Source organism: Neopelma chrysocephalum, unplaced genomic scaffold (assembly GCF_003984885.1).
Source record: "Neopelma chrysocephalum unplaced genomic scaffold, ASM398488v2 Primary Assembly neopelma1_85, whole genome shotgun sequence".
Classification (NCBI taxonomy): domain Eukaryota; kingdom Metazoa; phylum Chordata; class Aves; order Passeriformes; family Pipridae; genus Neopelma; species Neopelma chrysocephalum.
In genome coordinates this window covers 1,633,317-1,658,901 of record NW_020897747.1, presented here as the reverse complement: position 1 = coordinate 1,658,901, position 25,585 = coordinate 1,633,317, and the positions used below count along the sequence as shown (strand labels likewise).

The window sequence follows — 25,585 nt, the reverse complement described above, 5'->3', positions numbered from 1 at the left end:
GGGATAGCCTAGCCCAGCTCAGAGAGTGACACAAGTGTCCCCAGACACTGGTAAGAGAAACTGAGGACAAGCTGAGCCGTCAGGGAAAGCTGTACATGGTCATGCTTCCTGCTGGTTGCCTCATCTTGGCCGGTTTCTCCCGCTGTGCTTTGTTCAAAAGCTGATGCCATGAGGGTGAGAAAATCTGAACCTGGCTCCAGAGGTGACCTGCCCTGTCCTTTGCCTTCTCCCTCTGCCTGGTGCAACCTAATGAGGCAGTGTCCCACCAGGCCATGGCCTCAGGAGCAACCTGACCTACTGTGCTCGGATGGCTGGAAACTGGAGACTTTGCAAAGGCAGATATTTATCAGCAGATCTGAGACCTGTTTGGCCAAAGAGCCCAAATTTTTACTGATTACTGGAAATCTCTTTTTAAATACTCAAAATGTATGAAGCAGTGTCAGTGTTGAGTAACAGCAGCAGCACAAAATCCAGCCACAGTCTGGGTGGGTAGAGTCCAGCTTTTCTGAGAGTCAGGAGCGAGGACAGTGTTAGTCACAGTGCTGCCATTAGTGCTGCTTGCTAATGAAGTCGTTTTGTTACAGCCTCAGTGAACTGACGAACACTGGGGTATCTATTAGACTGCTCTGGCACAATCCACCCCCGTGAATTCCTGCTGGGCTTCGATGTAAGTCCGCATGGGACTTCCAGGGCTAATGAAAATGGATTGCCAGCAGTGTGTAAGTCACTGAGGGGGTGGTTTGAAATAGTCACCCGTGTTTGCAGCCATGTTCCTTGAGCAAGGAGAGGCAAAAGCTGGCAGCAGAGCTCTCTCAAATTTCTGGACTTCTATTAAATGATGGTGAATTATTAAATATCAGCTCAGATCCTTCCATGGGGCAGCACTGTGAGGATAAGGCAAAGAGCAGAGGAAAGTCTCCCTGGACACTCCTGGTGAGAACGGAAACTCTCAGGGTCTTGTGGCTTCATCTCACTGTCAAAGACCAAAGACTAACTCAAAATCTCAAAAAGAGCAGCTCACTTTTTTTTTTTCGAGCTGGTATAAGAAAATTCATATATCTAAAAGTAACTTTCCAGAGAAGGGAGTTTTATTCTTTTGAGCAGCAGCACTTGGAAAATTAATTCTGCTGAGAACATCAAATGAAGAAAAAAAAAGTTATTATCCCAGGGCAGGATAAGAAGACTTTGAAGAGAGCTGCTCCCCAAGGCTGCTCCTCGTGGCTGCTCCTTGTGGCTGCTCACTCCTCTGTTTACGTCGCAGAAAGGTTAAGTCTGGCACGTAGCTGTCTATCAGGCATCAGAACTGTACATACACTTTCAACAAAATGCTGAAATGATTCATCTGTCATCTTTCTAGATAATTATGTCAATATGCTGAATTTCCTCTGACACTGAGAAAAGCTTTTTGCATTTACCAAGTCATTTACAACTCGCATACCACCTGGAAAGTGGTATTTGAAATTTAGGAGTGATTTAGTTGCTTTGGTTGATTTAACCACTCTCTGCCCATGTTCAGGAGGATATTCAGGAGCCGGTGTCCCATCCATCTCGAAGTAGGGGTGTAGACCCTCAGTGTGCATGAATGACCTGTGGAATCTGACGCTGTGTGATCCTGTGGTGATGGGACCCGGGACCAGCACCCGTGGGGGCTTTGGGCACAGCATTTTCTTCATGCTCATTTTGTGCACCCCTCAGGACAGACTGTGTGGTCATCAGTACAGGTACTATAGGAAAGGAAGGAAAAAGGAAGTCAGAAATCCCTTTTGAAGAGCCTGAGAGACCTTGAGCCATGGCTCTGGTGTATCTGCAATAAACAACCAATTTCTTTTTTCTAGGGATGGGTTTAATCAGCTTTAAGATGGCATTAATCCAATCAAGGTCATGTTCAATTCCATGTTTACTCCAATTAGCAAGTGCGTAATATTTTCCACACATATTAGAGGTGATATGATTTGATTTTTAGTAATTTCAAAGCAGCATGGTGTTCCTCCTGTAGCACAGCCTCCTTTCCAAGCAGGAGGAGTTGCTCAGGTTTTGGCTGCTCTGGTGCCATTTCCCAAGTAGCAGCAGCCAGGTCTGGGTTTCCAGAATGAGGTACAGTTTGTGACCCTGTTTTAATGGGGAACATGCTCTGACGTTCATGGTGCTTCATAAAAGATGTGATGAGACCCAGAAATCTCTAAAGGCGTTGGTGGTGTTGCAGTATCCTGATATCTCCCTGAGTAAAAATTGGCCTCTCCTGGCTTCAGTCCCCCATCCATTTGAACCATGAGGGAGCTGAGGGTGTTCACTCCTGAACTCCTTTTCCTACCTGGGCTTACCTCTCAATTCACCAGCAGATCAGCCCCAGCTGCCTTTTTCAAGGGATAAAAAGCTGGATGGGGTTGTGGGAATTCATTATATCCACTTCACTGCTGTGAAGAAATAAGAACACATCTGAAGTTTTTCAGCACCGATTTATGTCTTTGTGTGCCTTTGGAAATAGAGGATTAAACCGGGGATGGGGATGAAATGAGCAGCAGCAGCAGGAAATGGAATCTTCCAGGGGAACCATATGCCTGGGATGGGTGCCAGTGGCCCATAGGGGCTGGAGGCCTGGCTTTTGGTTTTCTCTGGAGAGGGCTGGGTGTCCTGCTCCTTGTGCCCAGCTCCGCACCAACCCTCCCAAGAAAGGCTGGCTGTGCCGTGGGTTGCTTTGCACAGGTACTTCAACTTCATGATTTTGTTGCTTTAATAATTCACACAGCCCAGAGCTGGGTATAGAAAGGCTTTAATCCATTTTCTAAAGGTCACAAATGCCCACCCAGTAGCTGCATCATAAATAAAATTCCCTTCAAGTCTATTCTCAACTGAATCTCTCTTTGACATCAACACAAGCTTGATCCATTTTCTTTTTTTTCAGCTTTATAAATGTTGAATTTTTCCCCCAAAAGAAAGACTGGAAATTTAATCCCTTGGTATTAAAACTGCGACAGATATTTTTTGCCCTTGATTTTTCCTTTGCTGTCCTGGAGCTCACATGAGGCTGAGGGTTTGCCAGAGCTGTGGGCAGGGACTGGGGACACACATCCCTGCTGGACATTGTCCCTGTCACTTCATTGCATGCCGTGTCATTGGGAGGCTCCAAAGGTGAGGCTTTGCCAACGGGCAGCATGGTTGCTGGGAGGGGACAGTCAGGTGAGGGGTGTGTGTGGGTCCTGGGGTGCTGGAGAGCATCTGGTGCTGGACCATCCAGTGCTGGTCAGGTACTGTCCTGCTTGGCCCCTGAGGCTGCACAGGGACACGTGAGAAAGCACAGAGCGCACAGAGGGAGATCCTCCCTCTGATACTCCCAGGTAATACCAAGTGATTTTTGTTCTTGGATGTTGCCAAGCTGAGAGTCTGTCCATTGGTAAAAGCCACAGGAGAGGGAATGGCAGAGCATGGAAAGCTGCAGTGGCAGTAGGGTCCAGCACCACCTCACTGTCTTCGGTTGTGGGGGCAGCAGCAGGAAAATTACAGTGGAAAGTGCCACTGAATCGTCTGGAGAGACAGAGTGAGCAGTGACTTCAGCTGGAAGGAGCCTGGGACATGATCCTTCATGTCCACTGGGGACCTGTTTGTGGTTTCTGAAGAATCAGACTTCATAAGACAGTGATTTATCGTACAAGCTGCCCACTTTTGTTATTATTATACAGCCGGTGCCTTATTAACATTTGCATTAGATGCTGCCTGGGGTTTGTTTCAGCCCCCATCATTCCCTGTGGATGAGTCACACCGGCGTGGGACAGGAGGTGGGATGGGAGGTGGGATGGACCCTTGTGCCAGCAGCTGGGGGCCTGTGGACAGGAAAGAGGGGTGAGAGAGTAGAGGGCAGAAGCATCATCCTCCACCCGAAAACCCACAGATGGTCCTGGGCCACCCCTGCAGGTCTCTATGCAGGGGCTGGCACTGCCAGGAGCGGGACAGGTGGAGCATGGCCACAGTGCTTGGGGCAGGTGGGGAAGGGGTGGTTGGTAGCCCTATGGTGGCTGGCTTTGCCTGTGGCACATGCAGTCCACGGTCCCGCAATGCCTGGCTTTGCCTGTGGCACACTGGTTGGTGTTCCTGTGGTGCCTCCTTTGCCTGTGGCACACTGGTTGGTGTTCCTGCCATGGCTGGCTTTGCCCGTGGAACACTGGTCGATGTTCCTGTGGTGCCTGGCTTGGCAGGGCACATCCTCAGCATCCAGAAAGCGGCTCCACTCAGTCTGGAAGCACAAGCGGCGTCTGGAGCTGGACCACAAGACGGCTCCTGCCGTTGGCGCAGTGAGAACTTGCTGTGGCTGGTGGCAGCAGGAATGTTTTCTCACATGAATTCCTGTGTGTGCATCAAGGCTCAGTAGCTGTTGGCTGCTCAGGTTCTTCCTGGCTCTAACATGGGAGTTTTTTCAATATTAGATTCTACAACAAAATCCTCCCGCACCATCCCCACTCCCCCTCCCTGCCTGAGCCCAAATGCGATCTCATTTCGAGGTCTTTGATTAAGGAAACCTTTTTATGGATCAACATATGCTGCCTGTCGAGTGGCAGATGTCTCTGAATCCAACCCTGACCCTTATGTCGGAAGGGCCAGCCTCGGGGTGGGGCAAGGGGACAGAGAGGTGCAGGTGTTGGAGGAGGAGGAGTTGCAGTGGGAGCAGGAGAGGACAGAGCTGGGTCAAGTGGCCTGGATGAGAACAAACCCGCCTTAAATGCATTACTGAATTCCATAAAAGATCATCTGTCTTGAGGACAAAGAGCAGAACATTTTGCCATTGATCAGATTAAAAACTGGAAATCTGATTATTGTTCTGTTAGCACTGCCCTTAGGAGAACCTCCTTTTCTGTCCCTGTCACGTGCAGGGTCTTGTCCTGCCCTCGGTGCCAGCCTGCAGCTCTCACAGGGACAACATTAGAAGTCTCACATTTAAAGAAAAAAAAAAACCTCCCTTCATCGCCGATGATAATTATAAACTTCTCAGTGGCTGAAATGTGACCAGCATTTGGATCTTGGTGTTGTTCTGACAAGCCATCATAGCACACCCCCCCCCCACCAGCTGGATAATGGAACAGAGAGATGGGAGGTTCCAGCGTCAGATGCAGATTCTGGCAACAATACAATTGAAGCTGTGTTGGGCATCGAGGTCATGTACAGGTCCTTGGAAGCTGCAGCTTGTGAGTTTGGAATGTTCTGTTAATGCTCATGGTTGGATAATACAATTACAAACCACTTAATGTCATAAATGACAAGGAACAACATCCGCTGTTCTTATGAAATTATGAACACATCAGCATGATACAGCAAATAGAGTTTATTAAGGTAAATACTGCCTGCATTTGACCAGAGCATTATGGGGTGTACTCCTGTTGTCACTCTGGGCAGCACCATCGATCAGTGGTGTTTCTGGAAGGAGACTTTCTCCTTTTCTTCACATGATGTATTTTTTCTCACGGGTCTTCCTATTAATTCATGTGACTTCCTATTAAAGTGTCTGTGCCCTGCTTAGAAACAGACTTGAATCTCATGGGAGTTGTACGGACACAGCTCCATGAGGCTGGATACAGTCCTGCTCTGGTTTTTCTGTGGTGAAGGCAGGAGCTGCCCACAAGCCACTACAAGGCCATTGGGATTTCCTGTGTCTCAGCAATGAATTAAAGATGGAACATGAGAAATACAAATAGAAACTGATGCAACTGGTGTAAAACTAACAATAGAAACGAGTGTTGCGATGATGGGTTTGAGGTAACTTTACTGCAGTCAGAGGTACCCACAGCCTGTGCTGGGCGTCTGGAGTCAGTGGCAGCCACGGGACAGAACCTCTGTGTGAGCCAGGCTTGCTAAGAAGTGTCCTTCCCAGTGATGAGCATGTGATGTGCTATTATTCCTCCCACTTTTCCTGCCTGACTTTCTCCTTTGAAGTTGCCTCTTTTTCCTGTCTTCTAAGAATAACATGGTGGTTTGCCTTGTTTTCCCAGATGAACGATGTTGGTGGACTCTGGAGACAGGCAAAAAGAGGATGTGGGAAAAGTCATCGTGGGATAGACTTTTAGAGGTGTATCAGAAAGGTTGTGTGGAGGTTTGGGTGTTTCATCCAGCTGGAGTCCATTACATGGGGCTTGGCCATGCACTGGGAGAGGCCCTGTTTGGGAGCAGGGCAGGGCAGCCTGGAGACCCTCTGCTCCTGAGAACCAGGAACTGCTCCCTAACGCTCTGAGCTGTGCCCTGGGACTGCTCTGCTCTGCATTGCGTTCTCTGCCCAAGATTGATGGGTTTGGGGGGAAAAGAGACAGGAATGACTAATTCTCATGGTACCTGCTCTTTTTTGTCTCTGTTGACGTGTCTCTCTGCTCAACACTGCTGTCGGCACTGGGGAAACAGGGCAGTGGAGAACAGGCTGATGGAAAGGTTGAGCTGCTCGGGCTGTCACTGCAAAGGGCTCCTGAGAAAACAGCCAGGAAATACAGAACAGGGTTTGTGAGCAGCAGAGGTATTAGGGTGGGATTTTTGGTGGGTTTGAGTCTCTTTCCTCTGAGCCTTTCCGTCACTGAGGCTGTTGGCCGAGCCCAGGGTATGGGGTGAGGGGCCCTCAGGTGCAACCTGGTATGGGTCACCAGTTGAAAGGTCCTGGACATGGTCATTTGTGTGATGTGGATAGCAAAATCCATAATAGTTTCGATAGTTCTGTAAAATTAACATATTAGGAGAGAAATGTTGATGAACTCTAAATTTAGTGCTTTCCATTTTCATACCAACTGGCCATTTTGTTCTCTGAAATAAAGCTGCAACTACAGGATTGCCTTGACATTTGCAAATTTTTTTTTTCTAATGTTCTATACTATCTTATTCTTACTGACCCGTCACAGTCGTGATGAACTGTATTTTATCTGTATGATCAGAAATTGTACCTCCCTTCGGAACACACTGGACTGCAAGTAGATGGGATTTTTTTTAAAGAAAGAAAGGCATGAAAAGGAACAGTATTTATTAAACAGAAGCCTTTTGTGTCTCTGCTTTCCACTCTCACCTCCCGTTTAGTTACTATTTATGTCCAAAATCCATCGAGAATCCTTCTGTTCCTGTCGTTCGCTCACGGAGTTGCAGTAAGATTGTTGTGCCATGTTATTACTTTTGATCTAAAAATTCTTTTTAAAAGTAAGTGCTAAAAATTCCTCTCAATAAAGGGCAATGCAGTATAAAATACTTATCTGTTTATACTCAGCAAGTGGTGCAGTTAAACCAAACCACACTGAAGATGAACTAACACCAACCCGTTTTTCCCAGCTGCAGTTGGACAGTGGTTTTTGCCAGGATGCAGGAGCTCTGGCCACCACTTAATCCACGATGGGATAGTGCCCCACGTGTGCCCCTCTTAGAGGTCTGGGCCCCTGCTGCATTCCCAGGCTCTCAGCTCTGCCCTGCTCTAAAATTCAATTTTAGCCCCTGCTATTCTTAGGTTTGTCAGAGGGATTAAGATTGTTGCCCAGAGAAGCTGTGGCTGCCCCATCCCTGGAAGTGTTCAAGGCCAAGTTGGATGGGGCTTGGAGCAACCTGGGATAATGGAAGGTGTCCCTGCCCACGGCAGGGGGTAGAACGAGATGATCTGTAAGTTCCCTCCCAGTGCAAAGCATTCCATGATTCTATGATTTGCAGGGAGTTCCTGGATAGAGCCCTCCAGTGGGAGTCCCATCCCTGGAGAAATAGGAAGCGTATTTCTTCACCTTGGCAATACGATATGATTAAGTGCTGTTTAGTAGGTTTGACAGAAAGGCTTGTGAAGCTTGTGAAGGCTCCCTGGGGACAGGGTGGAGGCAGCCCCTTTCTGATGGTGTTTGTGTCTGCTCAGGCTTGGGGTGGACACAGTGACGGAGGAATGGACCAGCCTGGAGGAGTGGGGGGGTTGTCTGTGTCCAGGCTCATCAGAGCCCCTGTGCCCCACTCTGGATCTTCATCTCCCCACCCTCTACAGCTGCTCTTCCAGGGTCTGTCCCTATGTACAATTTGGTGGTAAACACCAGCTCAATGGAGTAAGCTTCTGCCAAGGGAAAATTCAGCATTTGGCTGCAAGTGGCCATTAATTCCTCCTCAAGGTTTTGCACTGTGAAACACAAGTATCTCCTTTCCTGGCTGAAAAGTCAGACCTGTGCTTATTTCCTTCAGCACAGAAGGGAAACTTTGGTGCCTGGGGGTGCGTTGTGGCAGCAGCACAAACGAGGACATTGGGGCCACTTGGGTCTCAGTGCCATTGCCCGGCGGCACCAGATCGTGATGAGTGGTGAGCCTTTTTAAAATAGCACAGCGAGTTCTTGCCTTGGGATCAGGGAAAGCTTCAACATCAATTTACGTTCAGATATTAAATAAAACCCTCCATTCTTCATTGGAAGTAATTAGATTTCTCTCTGTTCCCGAGTTTTATCAAATATACAGGTAAAAAAAAATCATTCTGCCTCTTTGACCAATGTATAAACCATCACAGAATGTAGTCGTGGCCACAAGGAGAGATGGCTCCAAATACAAGATGTAACTCAGAATGTGTGTCACCCACAGGAAGATAGTGCACAATTTATTCAGAAAACACTTGTTAGCTGTGGTTGTGCTCAGGGGTCCAGGTCCTTGTGTCAATCTGTTGAGTGCTTCTGGGCTGGAGTAAATGGTGAATCCAGGTTTGGATCTATCCAAAAGGCAAAAAGAAGATGGGTCATGGTGTCTTCAGGGACCTCTGCAGGTTGGTCTGAGTTTTCCTCATTCTTCTTTAATTATTGAAAAAGCCCAGCAGAGATCTCTGAGCATGTGATTAAAACCAGACAAAAATGTAGATGCCTAACAGCCTTTCCGTAGGAAGTGTGACAGCTCCAGAACACATCTCCTGGGTTGCCCTCCTCCCTGCTCTCAGCAGAGCAGTCCGCACGGTGGAGAGCTCAGATCCCATCCCCTTCGGACCCTCCCCAGGGGGTTCTGCTGCTCCATATCCTTGAGGTCAGAAAATCCCCACTGGGGACATGTGCTCCAGGCTATGGCCAAAGAATGATCCAAAATGCAAGCAGTTTTTATTTCAACATTGAGTAAAGACAGAGGTCGTACAGCCGGCATGTGAGAGGGGACATGTGGAAAACCAGGAGAAGCAAAAGCAAAGAAAAAGGCTCTTATTTCCTTTTTATTCCTTAGGTTTCTCTGCTGTCACTTCTTCAGTTTCTCCTTGTTTATTTGGATTGATGTCTTTCCTGAGGTAAAAAAGTCTACACCTCTTTTGGAGCTGCAAGTCAAATAATCCCCCATATCCAAACTCAATTACAGAAACATCTGCTTAATGTCTAATGGAACCTTATTTTCTCAGCGTGACATTAAAGGGAAATGCTTACTCTGAGCCACCTAAAGTTGCATTAAATCACAGGATTCAGAGCTGGTAGATAACATTCTGCATCCCCCTCCCATGATTTCTTGCAGGGAAATTAGGAAATATTCCCCAATAGACACCAACTGGGAAATCCCAGCTCCCAGTTTGCTGTGTACTGGTGCCAATGAGAACAACTTTTGTTGACGTAGTTTCAGTGTGCTGGTCGTGCCGTTCATGTCAACAGCAAGACAGAAATAAGGTTCTTTCTGGAAAAAAAAATATAAAATATGAGCAAGCCTTGTTTTGCCCGTGTTTTGAGCCGCTCCCAGCTGTGTCTGCATGTTTCCTCTGCTGGTATGAAGAGGGTTGGCCACACCTGTAGGTGATATAGATCTGGGGGTCTTTTGAGCTTCAAGGAAGTGAACACATTCTTAAGACTCCATATTGAAGCTACTGATGTTTCCCAGAAAATCTGTGGCTGCTCCATCCCTGGAAGTGTCCAAGGCCAGGTTGGATGGGGCTTGAAGCAACCTGGTCTAGTGGAAAGTGTCCTTGACCATGGCAGGGGGTGGAACTGCATAGGCTTTAAGGTCTCTTCCAACCCAAACCAGTCTGGGATTCTGTGATTCTCTGATATATGGCACACTGAGGTGCTACTGTGAACAGCAGGTGTTATTTTGGGTCAGAAGAGAATTTTGGCTCTAGCATAAGCAACTGAAAAAGGGATTTTTAATGGAAGTGTTGACACGACCTGGAAACACCAACAGGCTTGCTGTGAATAAAAGTTTCATCAGCTGCTGTTACAACTTGGCTGCAGCAAACAGCAGTGTGCATAAAAGAGATTTTAATGATTTATGGTGTTCTGACAAGCCAGTCCATCAATCTTGCGGAATAGCACAGCTTTTCAGCAGGGAAAAAGTAAAGTTGCAAGACTTCATGAAAAATATCTTAAGGAGTGAAATGTGGCAAGGTGTTTAGAATAGGAAACAAAATCAGTACTTAAAGATGTGAAGGTGGATTTGTTGAGCTGGTAACCTTGTATTTAGAGCATGGCTCCTGAGAGTTGCACTCATTTGCCAGTCACTGCAATTTTAGAGGCTGAGATTGGATATGGGGAAGAAATCCTTCCCTGTGAGTGTGGTGAGGCCCTGGCACAGGTTGCCCAGAGAAGCTGTGGCTGCCCCATCCCTGGAAGTGTTAAAGGCCAGGTTGGATGGGGCTTGGAGCAACCCGGGATAGTGGGTTGCAACCATGGCAGGGGGTTGGAACTGAATGGGCTTTAAGGAAGCTTCCAACCTAAACCAGTCTGGGATTCCATGATTTTATGAGCTGTGGAGAGGCCGAGAAGCACTGTCATCATGGCCAGCAGCTGTCACATATTTGTGTCACCCGGGTTGGTCCATCCCCATGGCACAACAGGAAGGTGGCCGTGGGAACTGTGTGGGGACTGGCACAGCAGATGTGCTGTTCTTTCAAATGGGTCTTTGTGTGCTGGAGATAATGGTTGGGAGAAACACTGCCAGAGACACTCTGTCAGAACTGTTCCCAGGACAGAGTCCTGGTTAAATGAGCTGCATAGTCAAGCAATGAAGGGTTTTGATTGTTTCAGAGTATTTTTTTATTCAGGATCAGACAGAGTTACAATTACGTGTCCCTGCTGAGCATGTCCCTGGTGAGTGTCAGGGGTAGGTTGTGTGCAGCTACAGCCCTGCCCCAGGACGTTTTGTGGTTCCATGAGGTCCCTCTGAATTCTACCAGAACCGTTGCCCCCTCAGGATAAAAATGGTCTGCCTTGCTCAGAACTCCCTCCCCCAGGACCATCCCTGAAGGGGCGGTGAGGGGCTGCACAGGCTCCTGCAGGTGCTGGCTGCCTTTAGTGTTTCCAGCCCCTTGGGCTCATGGGCACCAAGCTCTGGGTCAGCATCCATGGAGACAGAGCCCCTTCAAGGGACCAGCATCCTTGAGGTGCTGGGTGCCCCTCCTGGGCCTGCTCTTGTAGGGGAGCTGCTCCCAGGGTGTACCTGTGGGAGATGCTTCCAGCAGAGCTTCATCCAGCTGCTCCCTGTGGTTCATGTGCTTAATGAATCCCTGATACAGTAATTGTTATCACTGCACGTACACCCGGGAGGCAGCTTTAAGCTTTGCTGTCTTGGCTATGTTTAGAAAAAAAAAAATTAGCTGGTTTTATCTTTAGTGTTTGTGAGAACTGTAGAACAAGTTAATATGAACTTTTTAATTACCAGTATTACACAGATGTTAATTACCAGGGAAGGATTGTGTTTCAGTTGCCATCCGCGCCATCATAATACAGGATGGATACAAAGATGCTTTTAAATGCCAGGGGAAGTGGCTCAGTGTCCTGTGCAGCTGTGACACCGTGGCTATGTCCAGAACATCCTGATCCCTGTTTGCTGCTTTCCTGACAGCAGCTGGGAATTTAAATGATTTAATTTTTTTTGTATATATATAATTGGCAAGATTCTGACTGCAGCTCTTGGTACAAGAGCGAAGCAGAGGGGTCCTGGGGACACTGGGTGATAGGTATTTCCCTACAGCCACTTTCCAAAGGATGAAAACTCTGGGAGAAGTGGGTGATGTCTTGGTGCAAGAGCTGAGCCATCCAAGGAGAGCTTGGCTGAAGGAGATGGATTGTTAAAGGTCAATATTGAGGTTATTATTTCAGCAGTGCACAGTACAGTGAAGCATTTCTTACCTGTTTTACTCTTTGCTCAAGAAGCTCGGGAAACCAATGATCACAATTTTCCTGCCCTTCCCTACAAGCAAGAGCTGCCTGTCCCTGTCTTTGCAGTCTGTCTCCAGTGTCTCAGAGCCTTGCTGAGGTGGTCTCCTGCAGGTGGTCTCCAGCTGTACTGGGGTGACTGGTATTTACCCCAGACGTTCTCCATGAGCCCAGCAGACAGGCTGGTGCCTGGAGAGGTGCAGTAATCACCTGCTTACGTGGCTCTGTCACAAGTTACTGTGTTTTTTCTCTTTTCATTTCTGCTGTAAAATTTAGTGTTCAAAACTGAACTCAGTTCTCAAAAAAGCGTGAGCTCTTTATACATTGTGGCAAATGCCTCCTCACTGCTGTGGCCCTTCAGAATGAAGGATTTAGTTCCTGCTCCAGAGGCTGCAAATCTCCCATTTCCTCAACATCCTTCTTGAGGCTGCTGCCGTGCTTCCCCCAGAGCAGAGACTCTTTTCCCCAGGTGGCCCCGAAGCCTACAGATGGTTTTGGTTGCCACAGGCAATTGTATGTTTGTGCTTCACATTTCAAGTTTCAACCTTTCTGGTAAAATGGTGGCTCTGTAGGTGTTGGGGAAAACAGGGAGGGATAAATACCCAAGGGAAATCAGCAGAAGTGGAGGAGAAATCAATATAAATGGGCAAGGTGCAACCACTGCAAGTAAGCATCTTTAGAGCGGTGTTCGGCTGCGGTTCAGCAGCGGGCAGGATTAAGGTGTTTGGTGTGGGTGTGTAGTGCTGGCTGATGCTAAGCCTTGACTCTGCTCTAAAATCAAAATAAGTGCAATCCAGCTTTGTACACTGAAACGTCCTGGTGGCTCTGAGCCGAAGTCAATAGAGTGTCTGTGTGTGGAAGGATTACAGGGCATTGTCTTCCAAAGGCAGAAGCCAAAGAAGGAGAAATTCAAAAAGAAATCCCACTGCTCCCAGTTTGGACCCCGAGGGCAGGTCCCTGAGTCAGCTGTGGGTTTGTGCATGGGCCGTGGACAGGGTCATTTCAGGTCTGCATATGCAGAAAGAAAAATGTCTTTGTGCAGCTGAGATCGAGATCGATCCCCAGTATCTATTAGCTCTGTGGATCCTGCCCAGAATGAAATCGGCTGGCTTTTGTTTGAGCCCAGGCAAATTGTGCTGCCCCTTCATAATGAGTTTGAGAGAAGACAGAATGTGCTATTAAGTGATTAGGTGATCTCTCATCTGAGTGGCGATTTCAGACTGGTGAATTCCTTCAGAATCAGCAGGAAAAAAGTTATTGGATTTCTAAAAGAGAAAAGGCAAAGCCTGACTAAGAGAGGGAGCTGGGCAGGGAAATGTACAGAGCAGCAAAAGCTGAGGTGATGGGGGAAAGTGTCCTAAATACACTAGAATGAAAAAACTTCCCAAAAGAACATAACTCCCAAGTCAGTTAGAACATCAGTAAACCTGTCTTCTATTTCTGTGGCACCTTACACCATGGCTGGTTGAAAGTAGCAATAACTCCTGTAAGCAGCAGCTCGGTAAGTGATGTTCAAGGAGTGATAGGAGGAACCAAATAATTCCTGGTGAATTAGGAACTCTTCCTGCTTTTGGTGCACAGTTTGTGATGTGACAGTGAGCGCTTTGGTCCTACGGACCGAGGTTTATCCTGAGGCTTTAGCCCAAGGTCAGGTGTGTGTAAGTGGTGTGTATGTCCTACTGAAGGAGTGAGGTGCACCCCTGCGAGTGACAGTCGTGGTGTGGGTGGGGGTAGAAGAGGAACCAGTCAAAAGGGTGAGTCCCTCAGATCTGTTCTTATTTAGTCTCAGTGGGTTTTTTTTGTTTGTTTTGGTTTTTAAACTTTAGATTGTGGTGTGATATTTGAAATTCCTTATGTTTTCCCTGGCTGAGTTGGAAGCTGCTGAAGAGCACCCACCAAACTGACTCCAGGACAGCTGTTTGGAGCTGTGCTGGCTGTTCCCACTCCACAGGCTGCTGTTCATTTGTGTTTTTCAAATTAAAGCTGGTCCCTTTGTCCCCATCTCTGATTTTCAGATGCTGTGGGACAATCAGGTGAGCTTTGGGTGCTGTGCTGGGTTTCTGTGCTGTGCCTGTTCCAGTGCCCAGAGGGAGCACTGCTGGAGCACCACAGGGAGGGGTCCCCCCCGGTGCAATGCGGGGGGTGCAGCCCTGCTGCCCGTGCCTGACATCCTGCAGGATGCCTGTGAGGTGCCCAACTCCTGCCGTGGAGGTTCCTCTTGGTTTCCCAGCTAGTGGAAGGTGTCCCTGCCCATGGCAGGGGGTGGGACTGGATGAGTTTTAAGGTCCCTTCCAGCCCAAACCATTCCACGATTCTATGATTGAAGCCAGGCTGACTCCAGCTCTGTGGCTGCCTGTGGTGATAAAACAAAGCCTGTGCAGGAAGCAGAGGCAGCTCTGAGTACCGTGTTCATGTGTGGAGCTTTTTAATGGTAACTCTTACCTTAAAGAGGATGTTTCAAAGCCCAGAGTCAGTTTTCCCCATATGGCACTTTTTTGCTATCACCGAGGTCACTGGTGAATTAATGAGGCAGCTGGTGCTGCTGAGTGAAGGATGTCCCGGATTCAGGGGAGCTGCCAGTTCAGGTGACTGTACAGGACTTCCCACTCTCTGGGGGCCTGTGGAGTGAGTGGACCCAGGAGGTGTTCCAGCCCCCTCTCCTGGCTGGAATCCCGGGTGTGGGCTCCAGCCTTCTTCTCTGCTGTTAGGGGCAGCAGCACACAAACCCTTTGGCAGTGGCTGAATGCTCGGGGTATCTGGGACTCTATGAAAGCTTTCATGTGCCACGTCTTGAGCAATCCACTCCCAGCTGATGCCTGCCTTCTGCCTGGCAGGGCTGGCATGTTTTCCTAATGGCTGTATTTAACCACTGAACATTCCCTGTGTGTGACAGGGGGCCATTGTGCAGAACAAGGACAGAGTAATTTCTGCTTCTTGCATTGTAGACTCTCTGCATTGTAGACCTGCCTGAAAATGGATTAATTAAAAAAACACTCTTGGCTTGTGACCAAGTAGGTGTTTATTTCTTCACCAGGAGCAGATGCATGAATGGAGAAGCACATAAAGGAAAAGATAGGTGTTGTGGCACCGATTTTTTGAGGGGGGGACAAACACATTGGTGCATTTCTATGAGCAGAGGCACCTTACAAAGGATCCCTGCCTGTGGCAGGGGACCCAAGTGACTGAGCCCAGCCAGGGCAGCACCGACACCAGTCCTGGTGTTGGTTTGCCTTGAGTTAGATCCCTGCCAAGAGCGGTATGTGTGATCATGAACCATTAATGATGTTTCTTTCCAGAAATCAGAGAACAAAAATTTCCAGAGGGCCTAGAACTGGTGTTGTTTTGTGTGGAAGTGACGCTGTTGCATTGCAGAAAGCTATTTGTTATGCTTACAGAGAACAAGAAGTTTTTACCATTTTCTCATTTATTATACTGGGTTCCCATTTGCCCTGCGGAAAAACAAGAGGCAAATTACAGCAATATAACCTGCTGTATTTGTTAGATACAACAAGTCATAGCCTAAAAAACAAAGCACCCAGAAACTAAAGAGTCTCCAGCCATAATGTGGAATAAACTGCCTTCAGGAGAGAATGTTGCTCAGTGCCTGGATGGCTATTATCCAGAGGTTTGTTTTCAGAGCAGTTCAACAGCAATGACCAGGTTTTAAAGGGTTATTGTTAGGGCTTTGCTGCTTTAAGAATTTCTAAAATATAAAATATATTTTTCACTGGTTTATTGAATGTACAATCAGTTCGGCCTGCTCTAGGCAGGGGCTGGATCCTGCTGGTGGTGTGCATTGTGGTAGGTTGTTCATTATTGTTATTAAGTTTGCACAAAGGAGGTTTTTCCTTAGGTTTTGTACCTGAACAGTCCCTGGCAGCTGGAGCTGAGGGGCGCTGCTCACCCACGGGCACCAGAGGAAAAGCTCAGGTCACTCCGCCTGCAAAGTGCCCCTAATGTGAGATCTGAGGTGTGCACAGAGTTATTGCAACACCTGATTTCCAGCTCTTACTGTAATTGTTATGACAATGGCAAAATAATCCCGGTAATTCCTGTGCGTTGCTAATTGGGGGTTTATCAGGCTAACGATAACCACCTATTATTCTGCCACCTCCTCGCTGCAGCGTGTCCTTAATGATATTACACTGAGCACCATTAGCACTCGCAAACGATTATTAATGGCAGCGTTTTAGAGGTGCGGAGAGTTCCCTGGCTCCCACCTGTCTGCGGTTTCCTGCCATCCACCGAAATTCCCTTTACTTGCTCCCACACGGTGTAAAGCATGACCTGCTCTCTGCCTGCAGCCAGCCCGGGTCAGCCTGCTCCCGACCAAATGCCCAAATGCCAGAGGAATTATATCCAGCTCATCCTAATTACGAACGTGTCTGATAATTAAAAGAGGGCAGACACAATTATAGCAGATGTAGACATTCCATTAGTTCATTTAAAAATATTTACGTTGATAGCTAATTAGCTCTTTTAAAAACAGACACCTGGGTAATTAAAGTGTCATTAGAGGAGCCGAGGGAGGCACCCAAGGCCATGCTGTGGGAAGCTGTGCCAGCCCAGCAGGCTCTGTGCCCGTCGGCAGAGCAGGGCTCGGGGGACAGGCGCTGGGTTATTCCTCTGGGCCAGGTGTTTGTTGTTGTTGTTGTAAAAAATTTGCATTTTAATAGCTTTCTGCCAACCCCAACGGGATTATTTTGCCCTTTCAGAGCACAGTGATATGTGCAGCAGGTTAAACCTAACCTGCTGAGCTGGGCAGCAGCGGGTGAGAGCAGAGGGGAGGAGAGGCTGGGAGAGAGCCCCGCGGGTGCCCAAAGCAGGTTTCCATCCACAGGCAGCAAGACCAAAGCTCTCTCCCACAGCTCCCAGACACCACTCCCTTTGGAAAGCTCTCTGGAGTGGCTGCAGTTACCCAGTGCCAGTGGGCTGGAGCAGAGCCCATGCTCTCCCAGTTTGGGTGTGGCACTGGGAGCGGGGATGCTGCTGTCCACAGTTCCCAGGTCACAGCTCAGGGATCAGGGAGATTTGATAAGGGGTGAGGTGCTGACCATGTGGGTCTCAGCCCAATAAGCAGCAAATGAGGATATGGAATATGTTGCTAACTTTCTTTTTCCAGGTGTGCATCGTGCAGAAGAGAGACACGGAGAAGATGTACGCCATGAAGTACATGAACAAGCAGCAGTGCATCGAGAGGGACGAGGTGCGCAACGTGTTCAGAGAGCTGGAGATCCTGCAGGAGATTGAGCACGTGTTCCTGGTGAACCTCTGGTGAGCAGCTCCATCCCCTCCACTTCGGAGGCCATCCACCCTTGCAGAGCTATGCACCGGATAATTTGAGGGGATCTGATAACTCTTTTTCAGCATCACTGCAAATAGTGACGTTTCAAGTTGCTCAATGATGACTTGAGTGTGTGTGCACTGGCAGAAGTATCCTTGTTACTGAGCAATGTTTTAGGGTCTAATTTTAAAAAACCTCCTCAAATCAGGCTGAAATCTAACAAATAGCTTGAGTTGGTAATACTTGTGAAATGCATTCTCTCCAGGTAGTCCCAGTACAAAAGGACATGCAGTCTGTCTCCTTGGCTTCCCTACAGTCCCATTGACCCCTCACCCCACCAGCACCCTCACTGTGCTCTGCAGCACATTCACTGGCCAATAAAAATGCATTCCTTTAGAGTTCAGATAAATTTTGCAGGAAAAATTAATTTACAACTTTTAGAATGTAGAGCAATATATCCTAGGGTTGTTGGTTAGTTTGGGATGGGTCTGTGGCAGTCAGCCTTGGGACCCACTGCTGGGTGCTCTGTGTGATCTGTCCTTTCTTGCCTTCCTGCCTACTGAAGGAGTATCCAACACTGGGCAGGGATCAGTAAATCCATCCTCTTCACCCATGGTTCACTAGCACAACACAAGCTGATCCTGTGCTGGAACAGAGCTGGGGCATCAGCAAACAAAAGGCATGTGCCATGGTGATGGACACAAGGATTCCATGGCTTCTGTTCCCAGGGCACAGGAAGAGTGACAGCAGTGAGAGGTGACAGAAAACCTCTGATATCCCATTTCTACTGGGATGTGTTGTGAAGGCTAGGATCAGTGCCTTTGAAGGGTTCCCTGATTCCACAGAGAGGGGCAGGAGCAGCAGTTTTTCCCGGGGAGCTGCACACTCGTGTGGCTGGATGTGCTGAGCCTGGGGCAGCCCCTGCCATCCCCTCCTGCTCCAGTGGTGCTGGATGCACAGCAGGCTGGTCAGAGGGAGACTTGCAAAAGTTCAGGAAGTTTTGTACCCAAAGTGATGGAAGTGGGTAGTGCTTCACATTTGTTTTGTTGATCCATTGCTCCAGAATAGCCAGTTAAGTTAATACTGATTTTTCCAGCATTCTAAGAATTACAGATGGTTTTTCCAACAAGTAATGAAATTCTGGAGAGAACTTGCTCACTTAGCAAATCTTTCCCTTTTGGCTCATACTTTCAGAATAAACCTACATTTAAGATGGGAGTAGAAGTGAGTGATTCATAAGTATTATACAATCCCACATACTCTTTCCTTGGAACTGCAGTCACCAAATATAACAATGAGCGTTGTTTTGGTGTATCCCCCTGCTGTCAGTCTCCCGCGGGACCCACAGCAGATTTAGAGAGGCGGTTTACTCCACAGTAAATATAAATCTCTTTCTGGTTTTTCTGGTTAAATTAGCAGTTGTGTTTTCCATTTCATCTTCGGGATAGGCAGAGATATTTTAAGTAGGTTTATGAGATTATTTGCAATTGAGAATGTGAAGTTTCTCTGAAGTGTCTGGCTGGCAAAGCCTGAGCTCTGCGCTGGTGGGGTGACACAGCACTGATTGCTCGGGAGAGGACAGTGACAGGGAGGAGGGGGAACATTAGCTGGGATACTTCCCTCTTCCAAGGAAGTGTTGCTTAGTGTAGCAATGGGTTAAAAAACAGACCCATGTCTTGTGCTGGGCTTGATTAGTTGGGAAGGTGCAAATATTCAAATATGAAGTAGCATATTCAGTTCTGGCCCCTCATGGCAAGAGAGGCATTGAGGGGGTGGAGTGTGTCCAGGGAAGGGAACGGAGCTGGGGAAGGGTCTGGAGCACCAGGAGTGGCTGAGGGAGCTGGAAGGGCTCAGCCTGGAGAAAAGGAGGCTCAAGGGGGACCTTCTGACTCTCTGCAACTCCCTGACAGGAGGGTGGAGCCAGGTGGGGGTCAGGCTCTGCTCCCGGGGAACAAGGGACAGGATGAGCAGAAATGGCCACAAGTTGCACCAGTGGACATTTACTTTGGATATTAGGAAAAAATTTCTTCATGGAAAGGTTTGTCCAGTCCTGCACAGGCTGCCCAGGGCAGTGGTGGAGTTCCCATACCTGGAGTGATTTAAAAGCCATGTGGATGTGGCACTTGGGGACGTGGGTTAGTGGCGGCCTTAGCAGTCATGGGGGAATGCTTGGACTCAATGGTCTCAGAGGCTTTCCCAACCTGAACAGCTCTGTGATTCTCTGATTCTGTGCCTGTGGTGGGACTGTTTGCAGCTCTGACAGGAGCTGCGTAATTAGGAGAGGGGAAAAGCCTGGCTTGGTTTGTAAGCCCTGCTCACCCACCGCTGGTCCCACAGGTACTCCTTCCAGGACGAGGAGGACATGTTCATGGTGGTGGACCTGCTTCTGGGTGGTGATCTGCGCTATCACTTGCAGCAGAACGTTCAGTTTACTGAGGAGACGGTGAAACTCTACATCTGTGAGATGGCTCTGGCTCTTGACTACCTGCGGAGCCAGCACATCATCCACAGGTAACCCTGCAGGCCCTGCTGGCAGGTGGGAGCTGGTGGGACCTGCCCGTGGTGGGGTTGGGGTGGGTGACACTGTCTTTGCTGGTCCTGGGCACTCTCTGTCTGCTGGTCCTGCCCCACCACTCAGAGGGAGCCTGATGCTTCACTGGGGGCTGAACCTTCCAGGGCATGTGTCAAAGCCATCCAGGGCTTCACACAAATATCCCTGGTATTGTGTTATTAATTTTCCTTGGGAATGATGCCTGAACCAGTCCCATGCTCCCACTTTTTCACCTGGTTACCCAGGAAAAGCAGATTTCTAGTCCACCGTAAAGGGACTTACCTCATGTTAGGGTATTTTTGTTTCATTTTTTCCTAATTTTTGATAGATAAAAAGTTACAGGATTTTTGTTGAATTTTATTTTTGGTCTGACTGAGATTCAATCTGCTGTAACCTTCCTTCTTTTTCCAGAGATGTAAAACCAGACAACATCCTCCTTGATGAGCAAGGTAGGATCACTCTGCCCCTCTCTGCTCCCTTATTCATTCCAGGAACAGATCCTTTACAGTCCTGAGAACTGGGCATCTTTTTACCTGGGGAAAGTGTGGGAAAAGCACCCCTTCTTTTACTTGAACATCCCTGTGCATTGTAATGCCAGGGAGGATCCCCCAAGGGCAGCCCCTCTCCTAGTTACCCCCTCGCTTTGCCCACACTTGGCCTCTTCCCTCGCTGGTCTCCCTGCCCATGGCAGGGGTTGGAACTGGATGTCTTTAAGGTTCCCTTCCAACCCAAACCAGTCTGTGGTTCTATGATAGTGTTTCCCCGTTGTCCTCTTCACTCCTAGAGCTTCTGGCCAGAGCAATTTGGCCAAGTGCTGGAGCTGCTGGGGGCTACTGTTTTGTTCCAAGCTTTTAAAATCAAGGTCCAAAGCTCACTACCCTTTAATCACCTGGCCAGCCCAGATCCTGGGAAAGCTTTGGGATCTGATATGGCTGTTCCATGGGGTCTGACCCTGACCTGCCCCTGCCTGCGCTACCCTGTCTGAGGGCAGAAGCTTATGAAACAAATGTATTCTGACTCTGCATTGCCACTGCACTGCCATTAATTCCTTCTTAAAATGTGTCTTTATTTAAGGTCATGCCCATTTAACAGATTTTAATATTGCAACAATAATTAGGGACGGTGAAAGAGCGACTGCGTTGGCTGGGACAAAGCCCTACATGGGTAAGAAAAAATCACTGCTCTTACCCCTTTGCTCTGACTCAGAGTGGGGTTTTTTGCATTTTGAGAATGCTCAGCACATGCTGCCCGAGGGGCCCTGGCTGGGGCAGAGGCAGCGGATTAATTTAGGGCATTAATGCACGTGCCCAAGTCATTCAGCAGAGCCTGACTGTTTGAAAACTGAAACTCCCAAGGTGAAGGCATCACTGCTGGTGTGCCCTCCTCCCCCTCCCATCCCATCCTGCCCTACCCTCCCCAACCAGTCCTGCTGTCCCCATCCTATCATGCCCCCCCCCCATCCCACCTTGCCATCCCCATCCCTTCCTTCTCTTTCTGCTGGCCCCACCCTTGGACTTGCTGCACTCCAGTGGGCTCCAGTTTTCTGCCGTCCCTGGACTGGGAGGGCTCTCCCTGCATGTACCCCATAGCCCAGCTCCCATGGAGGGCAGGCACACTGCTGCTGCCACTGCTCTCCCTGCCTCACACACCTCCCCTCGGGCAGTTGTGAATAAAAACCACCGTAAGCTTTTTCACTGACTTACATGAAACACTGAAATAGAAACAATGAATGACCTGTTGCATTTTGCCCTTTCTGTTCAGCCCCAGAGATTTTCCATTCCTTCCTGAACGGCGGGACGGGCTATTCCTTCGAGGTGGACTGGTGGTCTCTTGGAGTCATGGCTTACGAGCTGCTGCGGGGCTGGGTAGGGCTCTGGCCATCCGGCCCTTGGAATGCGCGTCTGACTGACACAGGGGCAGAGGGGATTCCTTCTCATCTCTCTGCTCTCTCCCCAGAGGCCGTATGACATCCACTCCAGCAACCCTGTGGAGTCCCTGGTGCAGCTCTTCAGCACGGTCAGTGTTCAGTACTCCTCAGCCTGGTCCAAGGAGATGGTTGCGCTGCTGCGGAAGGTACGTCGTCCTGCTGGGGGGCTGTGTTGGGTGTTAGTTGCTGTGTGGATGGGACTAGTTGGAAAATTATCAGCATGTTAACCAACTACTACTACTATTAATTTCAAAAAAGATGGGCTAGGAGAGCTGGGGGTGTTCATCCTGGAGAAGGGTTAGGGGAGACCTTAGGGCCCCTTCCAGTGCCTAAAGGTGCTCCAAGAGAGCTGGAGAGGGACTTGGGACAATGGCCTGGAGGGACAGGACAAGGAGGAATGGCTTCCCACTGCCAGAAGGCAGGGTTATATGGGAGATTGGGAAGGAATTCTTGGCTGTGAGGGTGGTGAGGCCCTGGCACAAGTTGCCCAGAGAAGCTGTGGCTGCCCCATCCCTGGAAGTGTTCCAGGCCAGGTTGGATGGGGTTTGTAGCAACCTGGTCTAGTGGAAGGTGTCCCTACCCATGGCAGAGGGTTAAAACTAGATGATTTTTAAGGTCCCTTCCAACCCAAACCATCCTGGGATTCCACAATTAATGATGTGTGTTCTGTGTTTATTATCCGTGTAATAATATGCACTACGTTTGACAGCAAGGGAAGCAAAAAGGCTGTTTTTGATGTGACAATCAGATTCCCAGCTGGGCTTAGAACTGTGTCTTCCAGCATCCCATCCTCTCCATGAGCTCTGTAACCTCTAAAGTCAGCAGTGATGGCTGGGGTGGCATATGACATAAAGAGCGTGTGCTGCACTGCAGCATTGGCTGCTCTTTTTCGCCAGTTTTTCAAGGCTGAAGGATCTGGTGGGGTTGTGAGAGCTATTAGGGGGTTGCAGGCCTAGGGAATGTCTTGGTGCTCCCCTCATGCTGCGGCTGGAGGAAGAGGTGGGGAGGTTGGTTTAGCTCCGGCTTGCTTGAGAACTCAGAAAAGTAGCTGGTGAATTTGCTGTAGGAAAGATACACCCCGTGCTGGCAGCAAATAAGCGCCTCTGGAGTGAGTTAATGCTGGGCGGGCAATTTGTAGAATTGGCTTCGGTTTAACGAGGAGCAGCGTTTCCAGCGGAGGCAGCGGCGGCGCTTTCGGCAGGTTCGCATTGCCATCTGCTGGGCATCCAGGGAATCCTCTCACCGGGAACGCGCCAGCATCCCCCTCAGCCGAGAAGGACCCCCATGTCCCCCCAAAGCGCTGGGGTGCCCCAGCCCTGCATCCTGTCCACTCAGCCTTCACAGCATCCCTGAGATTGTGGGGCTGCAAGTACAGCCACCGTCACCTGCCCCGTGCAGCATCACCTTCAGCATTGGAGAAACACCCCGTACTGGCTTTTTTTTCTGGAAAAACATTGTAACCACCTAGAATCAGCGTACCTAGCACTGTCCAGTTTCTTAAGGAAAACAGTTCCAGATGGGCATTTTGTGGAGGTCCCACTGTAGGTGCCTGTCAGCTGGAAGACCAGACATGGTCAGTTGAAGATGCCCAAACTGAGGGGTCAAGTCTCAAATTCTAGGTGGTCTGGGAAAACGGCAAGAACTGGTCCAGAGGGAATGGGGCTCCTGGAGAGTGCTGAGTGCTGCAGGAAAGGGTCGTGCATCCTGGGATCATGGGGGGCAGCAAACCCACTCTGTCCAGGAGCTCATAGTACTCAGTTTCACAACCTCCAGAACGTTTTCTAAAGTTTTTTCCTGTAGTAAGTTATGTATTTCCCATAACAGAAATGCTCCTGCATGTCTGAACTATCTGAGTTGTCCCAGGCAGGATGGTGCTGGGTGCTTTGTCTTTTTCCTCTGACACGAGCGCTTTTCCCTCCAGTGCTTTTTCCCTCCAATACTTTTCTCTCTGATGTTTTTCCCTCTCCAGCTGCTGACAGTGAACCCTGAGCATCGCTTCTCCTGCCTGGGCGATATCCAGGCCTCGTCGTACCTGTCTGGTGTGGTCTGGAGCGACGTCTGCGGGAAGCGTGTGGAGCCAGGCTTCGTCCCCAATGTGAGTAGAAGTGATCTGCGTTGGGACCACTTCTCCTATTAAAGGAACCAATGTGACAGCAGAGGGTTTCCCGTGGGGAGGTGGTTTCTGAGTCTCTGCTGCTCCTGACATGCATGCCACATTGTGTTGCAGAAGGGCCGCCTGCACTGCGACCCCACCTTTGAGCTGGAGGAGATGATTCTGGAGTCGAGGCCCCTGCACAAGAAGAAGAAGAGACTTGCAAAGAACAAGTCGAGAGATAACAGCAAAGACAGCTCCCAGTCTGTACGTGCTCTGTGGGGTAGCATCCAGCCGGCAAAAGGCTGAGTGGCTGGATTTGGGGGGGTGTCACAGCTGTTTCTGCTGCACTGCAGGAGCTGTGGGTTTAGTTTGATAAAAGCATTTCCCCATTGGAGTCTTTCTGCCAACCAAGCATTCTTTTTATGGAAGTTTGATCAAAGTCTTTCGCAGTAATCTGTACTTTGGAAAATTAAATGAGCAGCAGAGGTCTGGGCACTGAGGTGTGTGTAGCCAGTGTCCCCGTGTCCCCACACGGCCCCGGACCACGTGTGCCTGGGGACGAGGCAGCAGCTCCCTGTGTGTGTTTGCAGGGATTCGCACATGTGGGCTGTGTGCTGGGCTCTCCCCACGCTGGCTGTCCTTCCTTTGGGCTGACAGCACTCCCAAAATACAGGATACATGGATAAACGTGTTGTGTTTATGTGGGGAATGGTGTGATCTGTGTTTTGTGGAAAACTGCTGCTGTGGATGACACAAGCCCCTGGTGAAAGCCACGTGGCAACCAGCCCTGTTGCCTCCAGCTGTTGTGCTGAGGTTTGGGGTAGGGAGGTCTCCTGCACACATCTGGAGGCTTCTGCACACAGCTGGGAGTGGTGGGGTGCTGCAGGCAGCAATGAGATGCAAACAGGGCAGCTTATGCATGTCTTGTTTTTCTTCAACAGGAAAATGACTATCTTCAGGAATGCCTTGAAGCTATCCAGCAGGACTTTGTCATCTTCAACAGAGAGAAGTGAGTATGTTGGGTGTTTTTTTTAGGGAAAAATACTCTTTTTCCTCACTTCCCTTAGGAATCAGAGTTCAGCGCCTGACAGCTTGTAGCACCTTGCTGCAGGCTTAGCCCCAGGTGACTGTTGTCAGCTGAGGAACTCAGGTGCTGCCTGTGTGTGAAAAATGGCTCTGAGCTCCCACAAAGGGAGACAAGATCAGGGATTATTAATCACTGCCATTAAATGAAATATGCTGCGGAGAGACTTCTGGGATTTAACATATGTGTGTGACACTGCTTCAGTTTCCCCATGGCATCTCCTTGCCCATCCTGCTTTTAGAAGATGATGTTTTGGGAAATGAAGGCGAGGAAAGTTGGACTTGATGATATTGAACCTGAATGATTTTATGAAGGTGTTAAAGTCTCTGCTGGGCATGAGCAGGCAGTGAAAGTACTGGATTAAAAGTGCTGCTACCCTGAGTTTGGGAATATTTGGTCCATAAGCATAGCAGGAGGCTCCATGGAGGAGGTGGGGGTGGGAGCCTGACTGCAGTGCAGGTGCTTGTGGCTGGGTGAGCTGAATCCTCTCAAGCCATTTTGGGATGTTTCAGAGCAGTTCAGTGTGGTTTGCTGATACATTGGCCTCTGTCATCACCTCTTTGTGTGCCCTGG

The 25,585-nt window shown here is 49.0% G+C and overlaps 1 protein-coding gene across 1 annotated transcript in view; it reads left to right on the top strand.

The window, feature by feature from the left end:
* STK32C (serine/threonine kinase 32C) overlaps positions 1-25,585 on the top strand; it is a 67,496-nt gene that overhangs the window by 37,805 nt on the left and 4,106 nt on the right. Inside the window, exons 3-11 of the mRNA XM_027692256.1 lie at positions 17,194-17,345; positions 19,693-19,866; positions 20,318-20,355; positions 20,981-21,070; positions 21,668-21,771; positions 21,863-21,979; positions 23,803-23,928; positions 24,061-24,192; positions 24,870-24,937. Of these exons, the coding sequence (XP_027548057.1) occupies positions 17,194-17,345; positions 19,693-19,866; positions 20,318-20,355; positions 20,981-21,070; positions 21,668-21,771; positions 21,863-21,979; positions 23,803-23,928; positions 24,061-24,192; positions 24,870-24,937 (1,001 nt within the window). The remainder of the gene's footprint in view (positions 1-17,193; positions 17,346-19,692; positions 19,867-20,317; positions 20,356-20,980; positions 21,071-21,667; positions 21,772-21,862; positions 21,980-23,802; positions 23,929-24,060; positions 24,193-24,869; positions 24,938-25,585) is intronic.